We start from the raw sequence: 17,070 nt of genomic DNA, 5'->3' as shown, positions 1-17,070 counted from the left end.
ATGCGCACTACTGAATTTGATTGGTAAATTATTTAATAAAGCTTGACTACTGTTAGAACAAATAACTGAATTTAATTACCTTTAAAAGTAAAAATATACGAGCGCAGCTCTATGCCTCACTGGTTGCTGTGACGACTGGAGTGGACATGTCCACTTTGGGTACAACTTCCTGACCCAATTTGTTCTATACTGTCTACGTACATTTAAGGCAGACTTAGTTATATATTACTGTATTCATAATTCTCTCCCTCTCCCACACATGACACTGACATCTCTTGCCCAAATCCTGTTACCCAGGGCTGGCCCAAGCACCCTTCAATGGAGTCACTGGCCCCCTGGGTTAAGCAGAAGGCCAGATTCATTGAATCATTTGAATGCATATTCTTTGGGCAAATGGAGCCATTATGGGGGCCCCCTCACAGGATAATTAGGACCCCTTTAACCAATAATCAATTGCCTTAGATCAGCCCTGCTCTTATGCCAGTCAACGTTACCCACCCTCCTCCGATCCGTATGAGGTCTATAATGGGCTCTACAATTGGAAGGGGCCCCCTGGAGAGCCCTATTTCTTTTACATAACATTTTTGTTAAAAAAAATTGGAAATTGAGGTCCTGTATGGGCCCCAAACTTTCGGGTCCAAATATAAATGGGGCCCTTGACCATTTTGGGGCCACTGGATTTAGCTTGTCCTGTCATAGCAGCAATGGTTAAATTTTGCATTTTGGGCCCCGCCTCCCTCACTTTGGGGCCTGGGGGGCAATTTCAAACATCCCCCTCCCTCAGGAATGCCACTGGGTGGTACATGAATATAACAGGAAACAAAAGGGATAAGGGTAAATCACTATAATGGTCTCTCAGAAGATAAAGTGGTGCCAGCCATAGTTTGGAGTGCTCATAAAATGCCAACCCAATCATTATTCCGCATTATAATTCTATCCTGTGGTCTGTTAGGTTTTGATATGATATTCCTAGACTGCCAGTCTCCAGATAGAGATTGTGATTTAATTATTTTCATATTCTTAAGATGTGTCACAAATTACTATACACTTTACTGCATACCACTTTTTTTTTTCAGGAGGGTGATACCATTAATCTTACCCAGAGGATTGATGAGAATTGGTTTGAAGGATCTTTGAACGGAAAGTCAGGAATGTTCCCTGTATCATATGTGAATGTGACTAATCCTTTACCTTAAGTCATAAAATGTGCTCCTACTTTACCCTAACCCATGGGTGCTTGCTGTTACAACAAGGATTTGATATTAAGGAATTGATCAAGAGTATACAGTAATACAGTATACATGTGTATGTACATGTATAAGGAGATACCACAGAAAACTAACTGGCAGAAGTTCAGTAACAAGCACTTTCACATTTATTCATGCACCATCAGGACACGAGGCACATTTGTGCTCCAATGATGCATGAATATACACATGTGAAAGTACTTGCTACTGAAATTCTGCCTGTTATTTTCCTGTGGTATTTACTTATACCAAAATCATGTGCATCTTGTGATTTTTTGAGTATATGTATGTATGTATGTGTACTGTATATAATGTACTTGAAGTATTATTATGGATATCATGAGAAAATTTCCAGTTTAAGTTAGTAGGAAACTTTGAAAGCATCAATATAGAAATGATGGTTAGTTTAAGAGTATTTCTTAGTATCTCTAAGGAAGTTTAGTGTTAAGCAATATTTTTGACCTAGAAATCTACCAAGAGAAATGTACCAAGTTACTCAATTTTAATTGCTGTAGTGTCGCTACTATATACAGTGACATTAGCTTTTATGCCTCATTACACAGTTTTGCAGGCAATCTTAGATGTGTATCAATAGCTTTGATGTATTTCAGTTGAAGTAATCACTGAGCATCAGGCAACAGGGTCCTTTATTTTCAAGGTTAACTATGACCCTGTTGTAAATTACTAGTATTTTAATACTATATAGCATTTAAAAGACTGTACTTGTAATGTGGAAAGTTTTCACAGTTATGTTTTTCCATCAAATAACAGCCCATATTATATCTTGCAATATTTATATCATTCTTTGCAAAATAAAAATGTCTATAAACTGGTACAATATTGCATTCTTTAATGAAGCAATGTGTGAACACTACCAAAGGACGTTGCGGTCCCACTATGTGGGGTGATCAGCGTACCATATCACATAATTTTTGAGACATTGATTTCTAGATGCTACAACTCCCTTTTCATGATTGCTGCAGGCATTCAGATACTCTTCTTATATGATTCTCTTATATTATAATAAATTGTTTAAAATTTACTTTTGCAATCAAGGCTAATTTGAAAAAGAAGATGGATGCAACGAGTTTGATGCATAGCTAACAGTCTTGTCACGTGAAAACAATTAGCATTATTTGCATTTCAGAAAGCTTATTTGTGAAAGTAGAATAAACTTTTAACAGATTTCTTGCTCCCATGGGTTTTGGTAGGTAAGCATGGTACCGTGAAGAATGAGCAAAGGTTCTATAAGAATTATTTCTTTCAGAATAACACCTTTTATCTATAATATTTCATTGAAGCAGAGTTTGGGAAACTGAGAGTAACTAAATCTCTTTGAAGCTTAAATGAAATTTATAATCATTACTGAGCATGAAAAGATGAATTTCATTTGGTGCTTTATAGTTTTGGTTATTCAAGATCCCAGCAGTTTTCAAAAATTGTGATTAAATTTTAACAATAGCTACAGGTAATTTTCAGTGTAGATCTTTAAATAATGATAATTGACCAGTAACAGGAACATTATTTGATATACTGTAAAAGAAAATGAAATGTTAAAAATATTAGCCACCTGTCAAGAGATTATATATTAGTGAGCATGGCAGTTGCAGATACCTCGGCAAACCCTCAGTCTTTTTGAGGTTCCATGCTGTATATTGCTGTTGGTCACTATGTAGAAGCTGCTCCTCAATAATTCACAAATTTGTACGTTAAAAACATTGCATAAAAACCAGGATATGTTATCTGCAGATAAATGATTTATTTCAGTGGCTACAAGTTATAGAGACTGTACTAGTAGTAAAATGAGCAATTTGATAGGCTTTGTCTTATCATAAATTTACCAAATTACAACTACTGCAGATAACAGTAAAGCAATTACACTTTCTTCTGTAAGCACTTGTTTGAAGTGAACTTGTCAACAATGATGGTGATAACATCAGTGTTATTCTCAAATCCTAGTGTCTTTAAAAGTCAGCCAATTGTTGTATCTGTAATATTGTGATGTTTTAAGTGTCTCAGATGTTAAGTGATGGATTTGGAAGTTCTGTTAAAGTCTGGAATGAATGAATTTATAAAACTTATATTTGCTGAGTGAATGTACAGAAGAGAATTTTGTTCCAAAATGTGGTGTGTGTTTTTAATCATGGTTATATTTATGTCCATTTTGCCAACATTTTTGTAATGCTATGCTGTACCTTTACAGGTACTCAGACATTTAGCAAATTCATGTAAGTCATCTTTAGCTCTATTGTCATAAGAGTTCATTTAAGTCATCTATAGCTCTGTTAAGTCAGTTAAAAAGAGTAGCCATTCAATTTATTTATTTGGGGCTCTCATCTGTTGTAGTGGAAGGCACAAAAACAGAAGAGAAGTCTCTATGGGTAATTTAATTTCATTCCAGTTTGGAATATGTTAGGAACCAAACATTTTTATCATGTCTGTTTTATGATGTGTAGATTTTTTGAATGTCTGTCAATTGATCTGTGCTTGTGATTACATTTACAGTAATTGATAAATACATGTTATACCATATAAGAAAGTTTAAAGGAGAATTTTAAAACTAGATTAAAAGAAGAAAAGTCATTAATAAAATAGCTTAAAAATTTAGCTGTAAAATTTTATGAATTCTAGTTTTAACTGGAGTTAAGTTGTACATAATTCAATTTTCTCTGCCTATTTATTTTTCAAACAAGGCTATTATGCGTGTTCTTGTAAATAGACAAAAATTAGATGTGCTAGTTTAGCAAGTTAATATTGACAACTTGTACCCAAGAGAAAATGATTAACCTTCAAGTCTTTTGTACCTAGTGGTATTGGGTTGACATGTTGATACTTAAGTTTTTAATTTGAGCAGAGTACATGTGTCCCTATTTTTTTTATTATTTTGATATGTACCAAAAATACCAGTGCTGATATTCTCATAAGAGGTAATGAAGCTTGTAGGAAGACTGATGTTTTGTTTAAGCCTCTTTTTTATTTTAAATTTATTGGTATAAATTATATTGGGGGTCTTTAACCCTAATTTAAATGCCCAAAAGAACCAATAAATGGCAGCTGTTTAAAAAATCCTAATGATTATTCATTGGCATTACTACTGTTAAAAATATCTTGAAATTATGGATAATGTATTTAGAGGATTCATGAAAATGTTAAATGTTAGTCAGTGTTGTGAAGTTTTGCAAGTGATATTTTTTTTATGCTACTGTTCTTAATTCTATTTACTTTTGTAGTGAAGACCTGTTGGTGAAATCTAAAAAAGCTGTGAATATTCTGTAATCAAAATGTTCCTCTCCTTATAATCAACTATCTGGAATACTAGGCATATACAACTGTATATTCCTTTTAAACTTCAGAAATATTTCATGTCTTGGGCTTGTCTCTTAAATCCTGGCACTTGAGTAGATATATTGAGCCTACTCTTACACTGAATTGTAATCACTAATATTTAACTTGAAATGAAAAAACAAACACTGGGAAATGGTCATTGAGGAATATAAACATTTTTATTGGGAATGGTATCAAAAGCACCTACCAGTTTTGAAGGCATGAAAATAAATTTACCTTTATGTTGAGGGTTGTTAGACGGATATGTAAAATCTTGTGGAAGTGTGCAGGGGGACAAAACATAAATTTGAATGTTACTTCAATGCTGTGCAAGATTCCCTCCACCATTACATAGATATTACATACCCCAATGATTATCTACATCACACGAAGTATAGATAAAAAAATACTTGCTATGGCACACATTCGTGTCTAATATCATTAGTCACATACTAAGCGTGACATGCGCTTGCTGTCTCTGGTCTCATATCTGTAGCTGTCTCCTTTCTTACTCATAACTCTCTGCCTTGATGTATGTAACTGTACCCCTATCATTGTTAATATCTTTTAGTGCTATTGAAACTTCTGTAACTAATGTCTGTACATGTGAAATAAACGTTGATGATATGCATAATTGTTTGATTAGAAAACCATTAACATAAAAACTTTACCTATAGATATACATATATACATATTTGTGTATATCTATATACTGTAATCTCCCTTTCTCTTATCTATATAAAGAAAATGAGGGCTAGTGTCCTGTCAACTTCGCACATTGACAGTAGAATTACACCAGTGGGCAGTCTCCCATTTAGTAGATCTCTCAGCCAGATACATTCCAGGCAAGAAGAGCGTTGTGGCAGAGTAACTGAGCCATCAGGGACAGGTCCTGGGGACAGAACAGTCACTTCATTAGGAGGTAGCAGAAAGGCTATTCCATCTGTGGGGAAGGCCAACAGTTGGTCTTTTTGCAACAAGGTTCAACAGAAAACTAGAGGTCTTTTGTTCAGTTGTTCCAGATCCCTGGGCCATAGCAGAGGACGCCCTACATCCTTGGGACCATCTGGAAGCTTACACCTTTCCCCCCTTTTGCCTAATCCGTCAAGTGATCAACAGAGTGATGATCTCCCTGAATCTCAGGATGACCCTAGTGGCTGCGTTTGGCCACACACAGAATAGTTTCCCGATCTTCTAACCATGTTGTCCGACTCTCCGAGGGAGATTCCCCCATGGCACAACCTTCTTTGCCAACCATACATTGAGCAGTTTCACCGATCAATAGGGTCCCTATCTCTTCATGGCTGGAAACTTTAGCATCTCTTGCAAGAGAAAGGCTTCTCTCGCAGAGCAGCGACAGAGATACCAGGTTATCTCAGAAGATCATCTACAGCCATTTATCAAGGAAAATGGGCAGTCTAATGTGATTGGTGTCGTTAGTGGGGTTTCTCTCCTGTTGGAACTTCTATTTAACAAGTACAGTAGTGGACTTCCTCATCTTTCTCCACAGGGAGAAACTACTCTCAGTTTTCAGCCATCAAGGGCTATAGAGCTACTCTAGGATTGGTTCTACGTTCAAAGAACGTGGACTTCTCTTCATTGTGGGAAGTTTCTCTGCTTCTCTAGTTTTGAGCAGTCCTGTTCCCCAAGAGATCTCAAACCTCCTAATTGGGACCTGACCATGGTGTTTAGCAGTCTCACTCACACTCCTTATGAACCCTTATGGAGCTCAACAGACAGGAATTTAACCCTCAAAATGGTTTTCTTACTGGCCATGGCTTCAACAAAGAGAGTTGGTGAGTTACATGGACTCTCTTTCAATGTTAAACATTCGAGGGGTTGGGGTTCCAAAGTCTTCAAATTTATCCCAGAATTCACAGCTAAGAGTCAAAATCCCTCTGTTCATGATGAGAGATTGGAGTCTCTCTCAATCCCCTCTCGGGGATTTTGTTGGTGATGACCCAGACAAATTACGGTTATGCCCTGTCAGGGCACTGTGTAGCTATCTAAAAAGGACTCAGAATCTTAGACCTGATTGCCAAAGACTTTTTGTTAGCACAGCCTGGAACAAGAAAGAAGTGTCCAAGAAAACCTGTACTATCCCCTTTGGGTTACGTGAAGTAATTAGACAAGCTTACAGTTCTACTTCACATTCAGATGCCAATACAGTGCATGCAAGAGCACATGATGTTAGGAGTGTAGGCCCTACCATAGCTTTCAGGAAGAACTTGTCGGTTCACAGGATTTTAAAGGCAGGTACCTGGCTTCGCTAAACCACCTTCACATCCTTCTATCTGTGGGACGTTGCCCACAGGTCCTTGGACACTTTTTTTTTCTTTGGTCCAGTGGTGGCTTCTCAACAAGTTGTGTAGCTCATCTAGTACCCCTGGTGGGACAGTATATAGTATTAGATGTTTGTTCTTACACAATACAAATTCTTTACAGAAGCAGGTCCCTTTCCTCTCTTACAATGGGAGAGAGGAACTGGCAACAAACAAAACTGGTGGCTAATGTAAGTTTTTTCTCTGACATTTCTTTGCCATCCTCAAGACCAATGTAGATGTGTATTTACTTAGTCTATTAGCCCACGTCTGGCTGTTCAGTAGACTTGTGCTCAACAGATCAGAGGCTTACAACTCCTTCCTATGTCCTACCTTTGGCCGGGAAGTGAGCCCAGGTGGTCCGAACCTCCAGTCAGTTCTAAGGCTTTCTTATCCTCCCTCCATGAGTAAGTATTCCCTACGTTAAGACCAAGGTTTTTTCTGTATATGAACAAATGACAAATTTTAAATCAATTTGTATTTTTCATAACTAACAAACCTTCAGTCTTAATGTATACGGCCCACCTCAAGCCAACCCTCATTCTTTCCTGGGCTGGAAGGAAACTGATATGATGATGTGATGTGGGGGTAAGGCAGGTTGCACAGCTTCCTCCTACTCCCCTTTTGGCTGACTCCCGTTGCCAATAATTCCTTGTGTTATTTTTAACCAGACTCCAGCTGGCACTGGAGAATTTATCCCTACATTGAGACCGAAGGTTCGTTAGTTAAGAAAAATACAAATTGATTTAAAATTTGTCATTTTAATGGGCAAGCCTTAAAAAATTAAAATATTTGAACAAAAAGAAGAACTTTGGCCTCATATTCCCAAGCACCTCCAATGTACAAAACTGCTTGTATGGACACAAGGCAAATTATGCCATAATTTTTAATGTTCATATTGTGGATCAAGGACCGCACAATGAGGAATTGTAAAATGCCTAAATGTAACAACTGTTGTCAAAACCATCATGCAAGACTGAAGGTCTGTTCATACTAGATGTACAATACAGAATTCAAAATTTTGCAAGAAAAAATAGGAATGACCAAGGAAGTAAAATTGGAATAGAATGTATTGCAAGTTTTGCGGATAATCTGAATTTTTACTAGATAAACAATCCTGAAGTCTGGGTTTCTGAATCTTGAGGCATTCAGATATGTGTGGGTGTAACAGGGCCACATCATTCCTACAAGCTGCCTCTGATGATGAGCTGATCAGCTAACATATTCTAACTGCATGGGATATATCTGACTGACGGCTTAACTGCATAGTGAAATGCCCACTCGTGCACCATCATTGCCAACCTGCAACAGGGGGAGACTGACTGCATCACCCTGTGGCCAGTTGCAGATATAAGAGTCCTAATGGACAAGCAACTTGAAGTATGCATCCCTCAGATCTATCAAAAGCATAAAGTCACCCTCTCTGACAGAAGAAAACAAAGAGCCTGGGATTTTGATCATGAACAGAGTTTGACAAACTCATTCACACGAGAGGGATCAATGGCTGGTCTCTAGTAGACTTCCAGTAGTAAAACTACTGAAGAAGCCCGTCCACACCTCAGCTGACAGATCAAGAGATCTGGATGGTATTGAAGAACAGGAGTAAATGGGAAGAGTCCATGTGGGGAGGGAGCATGCTGGTCTTCAGAGGAAGTCTGTAAATGTCCTGAAGGAGATTGACTACTCAAAACTCCACTCCTGTCATTGCTACTTAAGGGTTTGACAGGCATCCCCAATCATTGCTGGTGGGAGAAGGTTGCCACTTTCTGTGGCCTCCTCCCTTTTGTCATCCCTTTGGCTCCCTTCTGTGACATAAAAATGGATGGAAAACGAAAAGGGTTGAGAAGACTCCCAACCCATTACTGAGGAAGAAGACTCCTGGGAAACTGATCAGGCATTGGAAGTCTAGCCTTTTCCAATGCCCCATGTTAATTGTGTAACTGCCCCTTAGGGCTTGATTACAGGGACCTCTGTGGATCCCACTACCTCTGCCTTACTCTCCAAAATATAGTAAGAACCCAGATCCAGTACATTTGAAGTTTGAACTCGCTCTTCATCGTAACCTGCCTTGAAAAGAGGTTAAGAACATTGTTGACCCCTTTCAAGACCAGGTTAGCCCACAGGTATGGATTGGTGGGAGTGGAGGGTCCACATCACTTCCCTGATCTAACGAACCTTCTGAATTTATCCTCCTCTGAAGAAGTTCTGGAAAAGGCAAAGTCCAACATTGTGTTGCCTACAAATAGCCTAAAATGAACCCATGGCAATTGGATCCATGGCTCTTGCTTCAGAAGAGGAGAGATACCCTCAATATAAAGCTGTTTCAACTCAAGGTTATTTGTTGGTCTGCAGGCTGCTGGGTCCACCAGCAGGGGACAGGTCTTGGCATCCTTCAAGATGTAGTACTGTTCTGTACTGTACTTCTGCTGCTGTGTCAAAGATGGGGAAGGCAGGAGAGAGAGAGAGAGAGAGAGCTGTGTCAAAGATGGGGAAGGCAGAAGAGAGAGAGAGAGAGAGAGAGAGAGAGAGAGAGAGAGAGAGAGAGAGAGAGAGAGAGAGAGAGAGAGAGACCTCTACAAATTGGAAACAGAATGCCCAGGGGATTCACTGATCATTCTTCTTAATTAAAGATTATTCAGGCACCATCATATTAACACTATTAATATAATAAGTACAACCTACAACCCAGCCAAAGTACTCTAACAAGGAAATACAGTACTGTATAAACAATTTTTAAATATTTAAAGTAATTTGTATTTTTTTATGTACAATATACAAACCTGAGCCTTGTATATAAGAGTATTCCTCAGCACAAGCTGGAATTAGTAACTGAAACTTGGTAACAAGGTAGGTAACCCAGTCCTTCTCTACTCATTCTGATAATCTTATTAAAAAAATTTAAGTAAAGATAATTATGTAGTACAGTAATACAAAGTTTGGAACTTTTTCTTTGACGACAGGGAAGTGAGACCAATGTTCTTCCTACAGTACAGAAGAAGGAATGCTCCAGTGAAATGTTGGAGGTCTTCCATATGGAGAGATCCAGACCATCTCCATATCAGCAGCATATATGCCAACACAGAAGGAGAGAACAAGAAGGACTAACAGAAAGATCTCAAATATAGAGGGCAGGGAGAAATATGGATGCCACATTTCCTTCTTCCAACTGTCTGTCATTCAATACCCTACTACAATACGCCAAAGCAGGAATCCAAGCGAAGGATCTCTTTGTTGAAGCCAGTAGACCCAAGATGGAGAATTCACATACTGGTCTACAGCAGACTGAGGAGAAATTCCAGCAAAGAACCTAAATATGTAGAGCAGAATCACACAGTTTTTGCTAGGGCGCAAGATAATGACCATCATCCAAGATTCATACAAGGAGCACAGAGGCTCTCCTATTCTGTGAACATCTCCCAAGCACCAACCACTATAGAAGACAGACACAGAGGGAAGTCAGAGCATGCCCACAATCAGGAAAAGGAAGAGGACAATAAGAAAGGGGATACATACTCAGCCCTCCTACAAAATTTTTCCTAGCTTCTTGTAATCATCCCAGGATGAAAAAAAAGATCTAGCAACCCAAAGACCAGCCAAAAAAGGAGGGAACCGATCTGTACCTCCCATGGAAGTCTTACTAAATGTTAGTCATGAAACAACTAAATCAACAGGTTCTGCCAATGCTAGCAGGTCTCCAACAGGGGAAAAGAGCAACGATAGGAAATCCTGAGAGAAAACCACAAGGAGAAGACTCCTAGCAGGCGCTGTTCTTCAATGGTCCAAAGACCAAGAAGGCAGGAAAGAGCAAGATGGACAGAGACATAATCCTAACTTCTCCTTGAGAGAAGTTAACCCTGACATTACTACTCCAGAAAAAAAGTAAGTTGAGAGATCTTCTAACAATTAAACACTGCTTTTCCAGCCAACACTGTTATTAAGTAGTTTAATTACACCACTGAGCTAATTCATATAGCTCTCACAGGGTTATCTTTTCTAGCCAATAACCCTAGTCTTCCTGTAGAGGTAAAGGTTAATATATTCTATGAACAATTAATAACTGTCATAATAGAGAAAATATGAAGGATTCACAAAGCATATCCTATGTAAAGGCAAAGGTTTCCATAAAAGAGAAAGATAAACAATCACTTAGAACGTTGCCTCGTTCTGCCAAAAAAGAAGGGTGGCTGACAGTCAGTTGAGTGGATTCCTTGGTACTCCCAACCATCACTTACAGTCAAAAGGGTTTGCATTCCTGTGTGAGCAAACTGTTTTCAGATAGTTTAATGTTACTGTGACAAATTTAACATTAATATCTCCTGGAAATGTTTGGTTTACTCATTTCACCCTCCACATGTCTTACAAAATTGGGAAACTAAAGAAAAAGAAACCAGATTACAAGTGACTTTCACCTTTGGGTCTGGTTAGGTTGTGTGGAGGGGAGCTACCCATTTCCAACTTCCAGTCAGGAAGGCCAAGGACAAGACAGCCCAGATTACCTTTTCGTAGGGAAGGTCAGGTTAGGGTGCATCCTTGCATTTCACTAAAATTTGTATCATCTTAGGTTAGGTTGTGGGTACAAACGGTTGGAGGCAACCCATGGTTAGGCTAGGTTATGTTAAGATGCATCCCTGTTTCACTTTGGTTTTATGTACAGCCCTCCACACGGATCATTCCCTCTCTTGCGGGCCCTTGTACATTTTCAAAATAAGGTGCTTATATTTTATCATTGTCTTTCAGTGTTTTCTCGTCAGTATCGTAGCTCCTGCTGGGTAGGAGTGTCTTTAGTTCTTTTTTTAAAATTTGCTTTCTTATTAAATTGCATAGACGATTATTAGTCAAAGCCATGATCTGTATTATTTTTCACTTTTGACACATCCTTTATATACTGTGCACTTATTGCCATCATATGTTTCATGTTTAGTATCACTATCTTTCTTTACTCAGTTTTTACACTTGAAGATGTTGCTAGCATATTCATTTGATTTGTGATTTTCACTACATCTAGGGCAAGCTTGGTCATTTCTGCAATTAGCAGCGCTGCGACCAAATTCCTGACATTTGTAGCATTGATAGCGCATGTAACAGTCGCATACTTTGGATGGCTATACAGTGTGCACGGTTTGTCACCTCTATCATATATAGCCATTCGTATTTGTGGTGTGCATTTGGTGATACAGCGTTTATATTTGTCATCTTTGGCTATCATTTCCTTTACAATTTTCAGGTCGTCATTTTCAGAAATGAGGCTACTATCCATGGGTTTTTCTTTACAATGTTATCGACAATGTCATCTTCACCCTTCGGGACATAGACTACTTTTATTTTTGGTTTAAGTTTACCCTTCTCATTTACTGATATATTGTTGATATTCTGAACCTCCATTTTTGCCTTTCCTAAGTTTTTCATGTCTGAAAATCTTACAAATGAGTGTCCATCTCTTGTTGTGTTAACCTGTTCAACTGGCGCCGTTATTTAACTTAAGATTCGTCGCTTTTCACAAGCTGTTTGTGATGGTCTTTACATCTTTATCAACAGACAGTTACCAGTTATGCAATTTATTCAACTTATCGATGTGATTGGAACCAAGACCACCGTGTCTCTCGGTGGTCTTGTCGGAACCCTGGAGGAATGTTGTAGGTTGTTTATCGTGATCTTTTAAGCTCTCAAAGCTTGCCGTATGAGTTATGTACTTAAGTAAACTTAATGCTAAAATACGTATAGTGAAATAAATATGAGGCTATTGTCTGCGCGCATCCCCACTCAATTTAATATTCTTAATCTTTTGCTTGTTATTTTCATAGATAGCCATACCTATAATTATTTGGTAGCATTGTCATCCACGACATTTAAGCTACGATATTGTATGAAACACAAGACGACAAAATATGATCAATGCACGGCGAGGTCATGTAAGGAATGAAAGAATATATTTTATATTAAATATTTCATGTTTATTTCACTATACATATTTTAGCATTAAGTTTACCGAAGTACATAATTCGTATGTATCATTATAATCCTTAAATCATTGCCTTGATGTTTAATAATGAAGTTGAGAAACACTACTTTTTCGGGTAAAACCGAGGTGTAATGAACTTTTGAAAGACATTATTTCACGAGGAGAGGTCCAGCGTAAACATTCACTCGGTAACAGCTGGAACAGACTGACCAGTTTCCAGCCCTGTGACTGGCTGATCAATGGCCAATCAGGAGCGTCGTAGGAGACGGGGTTAGATACCCGATGCACGGGTGGTGTGAATGAATTCAATGGCCAATCAGGAGCGTCGTAGGAGACGGGGTTAGATATCAGATGCACGGGTGGTGTGAATGAATTGGCCATTGATCAGCCAGTCACAGGGCTGGAAACTGGTCAGTCTGTTCCAGCCGTTCACCGAATGTACATTTACGCTCGACCTCTCTTCATGAATTAATGTCTTTCAAAAGTTATAACTTTCATTACACCCCAGTTTCACCCGCAGGAAAGTAGTGTTTCTCAATTTCATCACTAAACATTTCCAAGCCAATGAATTAACATTAAGTTTACTGTAGTATATAATTCATATATTTATCATTACAATCCTTAAATCATTGGCTTGAGATGTTTAGTGATGAAACTGAGGAACATTACTTTTCTTCGGGTAAAACTGAGGTATAATGAAAGTTACAACTTTTGAATCACATAATTATTAAACTCATATTTCACAGGAGAGGTCACAACGTAGACGTTCACTCGGCGACGGCTAGAACAGACTGACCAGTTTCCAGCCCTGTGACTGGCTGATCAGTGGCCAATCAGGAGCGTCGCAGGAGACGGGGTTAGATATCAGATGCATGGGTGGTGTGAACTGATAAATAGGTGCCTTTATGCATTTACGATGGTGTTGATAAAGATGATTTTCGGCTAAATATAAGTAGTAACGTAGTTCCAATTGCTGATAAAATACATGACTTGCATGCATTATTAGACTGTAATTTCTCTAATAGTGCTCGCATAAAAAATGTTATAAAGGCTACTGACCATCGTCTTAGAAATATGAGGCGGTTAGTTGCAGAGGAGGGTATATTCACCACTTTTCTCAGTTTTGAGTTTTGTATAGCATTGCATTGTCCAGTCCTTCTAGTTTCTGAAAACGCATCACAAACCCTTCCCTGACATCGACAAAATGGTCAAAAATTGCTTCGAGTAAAGTTATCTATTCGCATCTGGCGAATGACACCAGTCGATTGTCTGAAAGTACAAGTCAGTGAGAGGTATTCACCACCCACACTGCCTCACTCAGTGTTTGCAAGCTGGAAGCGAGTAGCCAATGGGAGCGCGTCTTACTGTTTCGCTGCCCTCTCGGCCAATCAGCAACGCTCTAGTGTCCCATGCGGAGCCTTCCCAGCATTCTGTCTTTTTAAACTTAATACGGTTGTGTAAAGCACCTTCTCCATGTTTTTCAGTGAGTCCTCTGTAATTTCGTGATCATTAAAAAATAATAATAATTATTATTATTCAAGGTGTAATATCGTGCAGTGTTTATTAATAATAACTTTGTTACCATTGAATAGTATTGTTATTTAATCAGTAAAGAAAAATCAATACCAAAGAATTTAATCACTTGTTTAAATAAAAAAAATACCAGAGAATGTTCATGTTTTGTTGGTTGTTTGTTTAAAACGTAAGAAATACCAGAGGATGTTCGCCTGCTGTTGGTTGTTTGTTTGAAACGTAAGAAATACCAGAGAATGTTCACCTGCTGTTGGTTGTTTGTTTAAAACATAACAAATACCAGAGAATGTTCACCTGCAGTTGGTTGTTTGTTTAAAACGTAAAAAATACCAGAGAATGTTGGCCTGCTGTTGGTTGTTTGTTTGAAACGTAAGAAATACCTGAGAATGTTCACCTGCTGTTGGTTGTTTGTTTAAAATGTAAGAAATACCAGAGAATGTTCACCTGCTGTTGGTTGTTTGTTTAAAACATAAGAAATACCAGGGAATGTTTACTTGCTGTTGGTTGTTTGTTTAAAACGTAAAAAATACCAGGGAATGTTCGCCTCCTGTTGGTTGTTTGTTTGAAATGTAAGAAATACCAGAGAATGTTCACCTACTGTTGGTTGTTTGTTTAAAACATAAGAAATACCAGAGAGTGTTCGCCTGCTATTGGTTGTTTGTTTAAAATGTAAAAGATACTAAAGAATGTTCGCCTGCTGTTGGTTGTTTGTTTGAAACATAAGAAATACCAGGGAATGTTCACCTGCTGTTGGTTGTTTGTTTGAAACGTAAGAAGTACCAGAGAATGTTCACCTGCTGTTGGTTGTTTGTTTGAAATGTAAGAAATACCAGAGAATGTTCACCTGTTGTTGGTTGTATGTCTAAAACATAAGAAATACCAGAGAATGTTCACCTGCTGTTGGTTGTATGTTTAAAACGTAAAAAATACCAGAGAATTTCGCCTGCTGTTGGTTGTTTGTTTGAAACGTAAGAAATACCGGAGAATGTTCACCTCCTGTTGGTTGTAACTTGTTTGTTTAAAATGTAAGAAATACCAGAGAATGTTCACCTGCTGTTGGTTGTTTGTTTAAAACGTAAGAAATACCAGAGAATGTTCACCTGCTGTTGGTTGTTTGTTTAAAATGTAAGAAATTCCAGAGAATGTTCACCTCCTGTTGGTTGTTTGTTTAAAATGTAAGAAATACCGGAGAATGTTCACTTGCCGTTGGTTGCTTGTTTAAAACGTAAGAAATACCAGAGAATGTTCGCCTGCTGTTGGTTGTTTGTTTAAAACATAAGAAATACGAGAATGTTCACCTGCTGTTGGTTGTTTGTTTAAAATGTAAAAAATACCAGAGAATGTTCACCTGCTGTTGGTTGTTTGTTTGAAGCGTAAGAAATACCAGAGAATGTTCACCTGCTGTTGGTTGTTTGTTTAAAACGTAAAAAATACCAGAGAATGTTCACCTGCTGTTGGTTGCTTGTTTAAAATGTAAAAGATACCAGAGAATGTTCACCTGCTGTTGGTTGTTTGTTTAAAACAAATAATATTGCTTAACAAGCATAGTACGAAATCGACATGATGCCACAGATGGTTGGGCCTGTAGTTAGAGCTGGGAAGCAATGCAGAGCGTCGGTTTCACGACCCACAAGATGTCTGAATCAGACATGTTGTTTTCAGCCGTATTCAGCAGTCTGAATAGCTGCAGGTCCCTTTTGGGTGACTGGCGGAGCAGAGAGTCTTTGCTAGTGGATAGAGATTAATTTTATATCTCAGGGTCTAACGGCCAAAGTTACTTGAAAAAGATGCAATAGTGTGGGTGAACCCAGAACTGCTGTTGGGGGAGAGAGGGAGGCAGTGAAAAAACAATACTATTGCATGATTGTGTTAGATAACAGGCGTTATGAAAGCCAGCACACATTAATGTCCTCTGGTCAGTGAAGCTTAGTGTGCGCACGGAAGAAAGGCAACAGCTGATCGGTTCCCAAGGTCACTGACCTTTAGCCCAGACTCTTTGGGCACATTCGTGGCCGCGTGTATTATTATTGTTTTGCCCGTCATTGAGGGCAAAATAGTATTAAAATGTTTATAATAATGCTAGGTAGGAAAATAAAACTCGAAACTTTAAAACAATAATTTTATTTTATATCGATTTTTCGGTAGCAACCATTTTTTAGCTGCACTTTTAGGGGCACGCGTACATGGGCAAATTGCACACAGTTGCATAATAGTTTTCGAAATGAATGTAGAGTGATACATTTTAAGATTATAACTAAATTTAAAGTGACTTTAAGCTGTAAAAAAACACATTAGGAATCTTTTTGCGCATATTGCACTCACACAAAAATGCTGAAAATTTTGTGTTGTAAAGACGTCTACTTTACCCATTAATTACGATCATGTATCGCATCTATTAATGCAGCAAGAATCTCATGTATATATTTGTATGTAGAATTTCCTGGCCTTTTCGCCAATATATATTTTGTCACTGTATGTAGGCTACATTATGTATCGTGTTATTGTTATCTGATTGACTGTTAACAAACACAAATTGCTCTCACTAGCGTGCGAGTCACGGAGACCTGGGGTCGGGCACCACGTTTCCGCCCGCACGCTGCTATGTGTACCTTATGCCCTGGTAATAAATCAATCAGTACCCAGTTCTGTCTTCTTTTGACCTCACAGTGTGTATTAGATACACGCA

The 17,070-nt window shown here is 38.3% G+C and overlaps 1 protein-coding gene across 30 annotated transcripts in view; it reads left to right on the top strand.

Annotated features, from left to right (window-relative positions):
* EndoA (endophilin-A) overlaps positions 1-5,202 on the top strand; it is a 534,923-nt gene extending 529,721 nt beyond the window's left edge. For all 30 annotated transcript variants that reach the window (XM_067111531.1, XM_067111520.1, XM_067111525.1 and 27 more), the window contains one exon: positions 1,077-5,202. In XM_067111531.1, coding sequence (XP_066967632.1) covers positions 1,077-1,196 — 120 coding nt within the window. In that variant the 3' untranslated portion in view covers positions 1,197-5,202. The remainder of the gene's footprint in view (positions 1-1,076) is intronic.
* The last annotated feature ends 11,868 nt before the right edge of the window (positions 5,203-17,070 follow it).

The sequence above is a fragment of the Macrobrachium rosenbergii genome, chromosome 11 (genome assembly GCF_040412425.1).
Source record: "Macrobrachium rosenbergii isolate ZJJX-2024 chromosome 11, ASM4041242v1, whole genome shotgun sequence".
In the NCBI taxonomy this organism is placed as follows: domain Eukaryota; kingdom Metazoa; phylum Arthropoda; class Malacostraca; order Decapoda; family Palaemonidae; genus Macrobrachium; species Macrobrachium rosenbergii.
The sequence above is the reverse complement of the archived record's forward strand: the minus strand, read 5'-3'. Positions and strand labels throughout refer to the sequence as shown.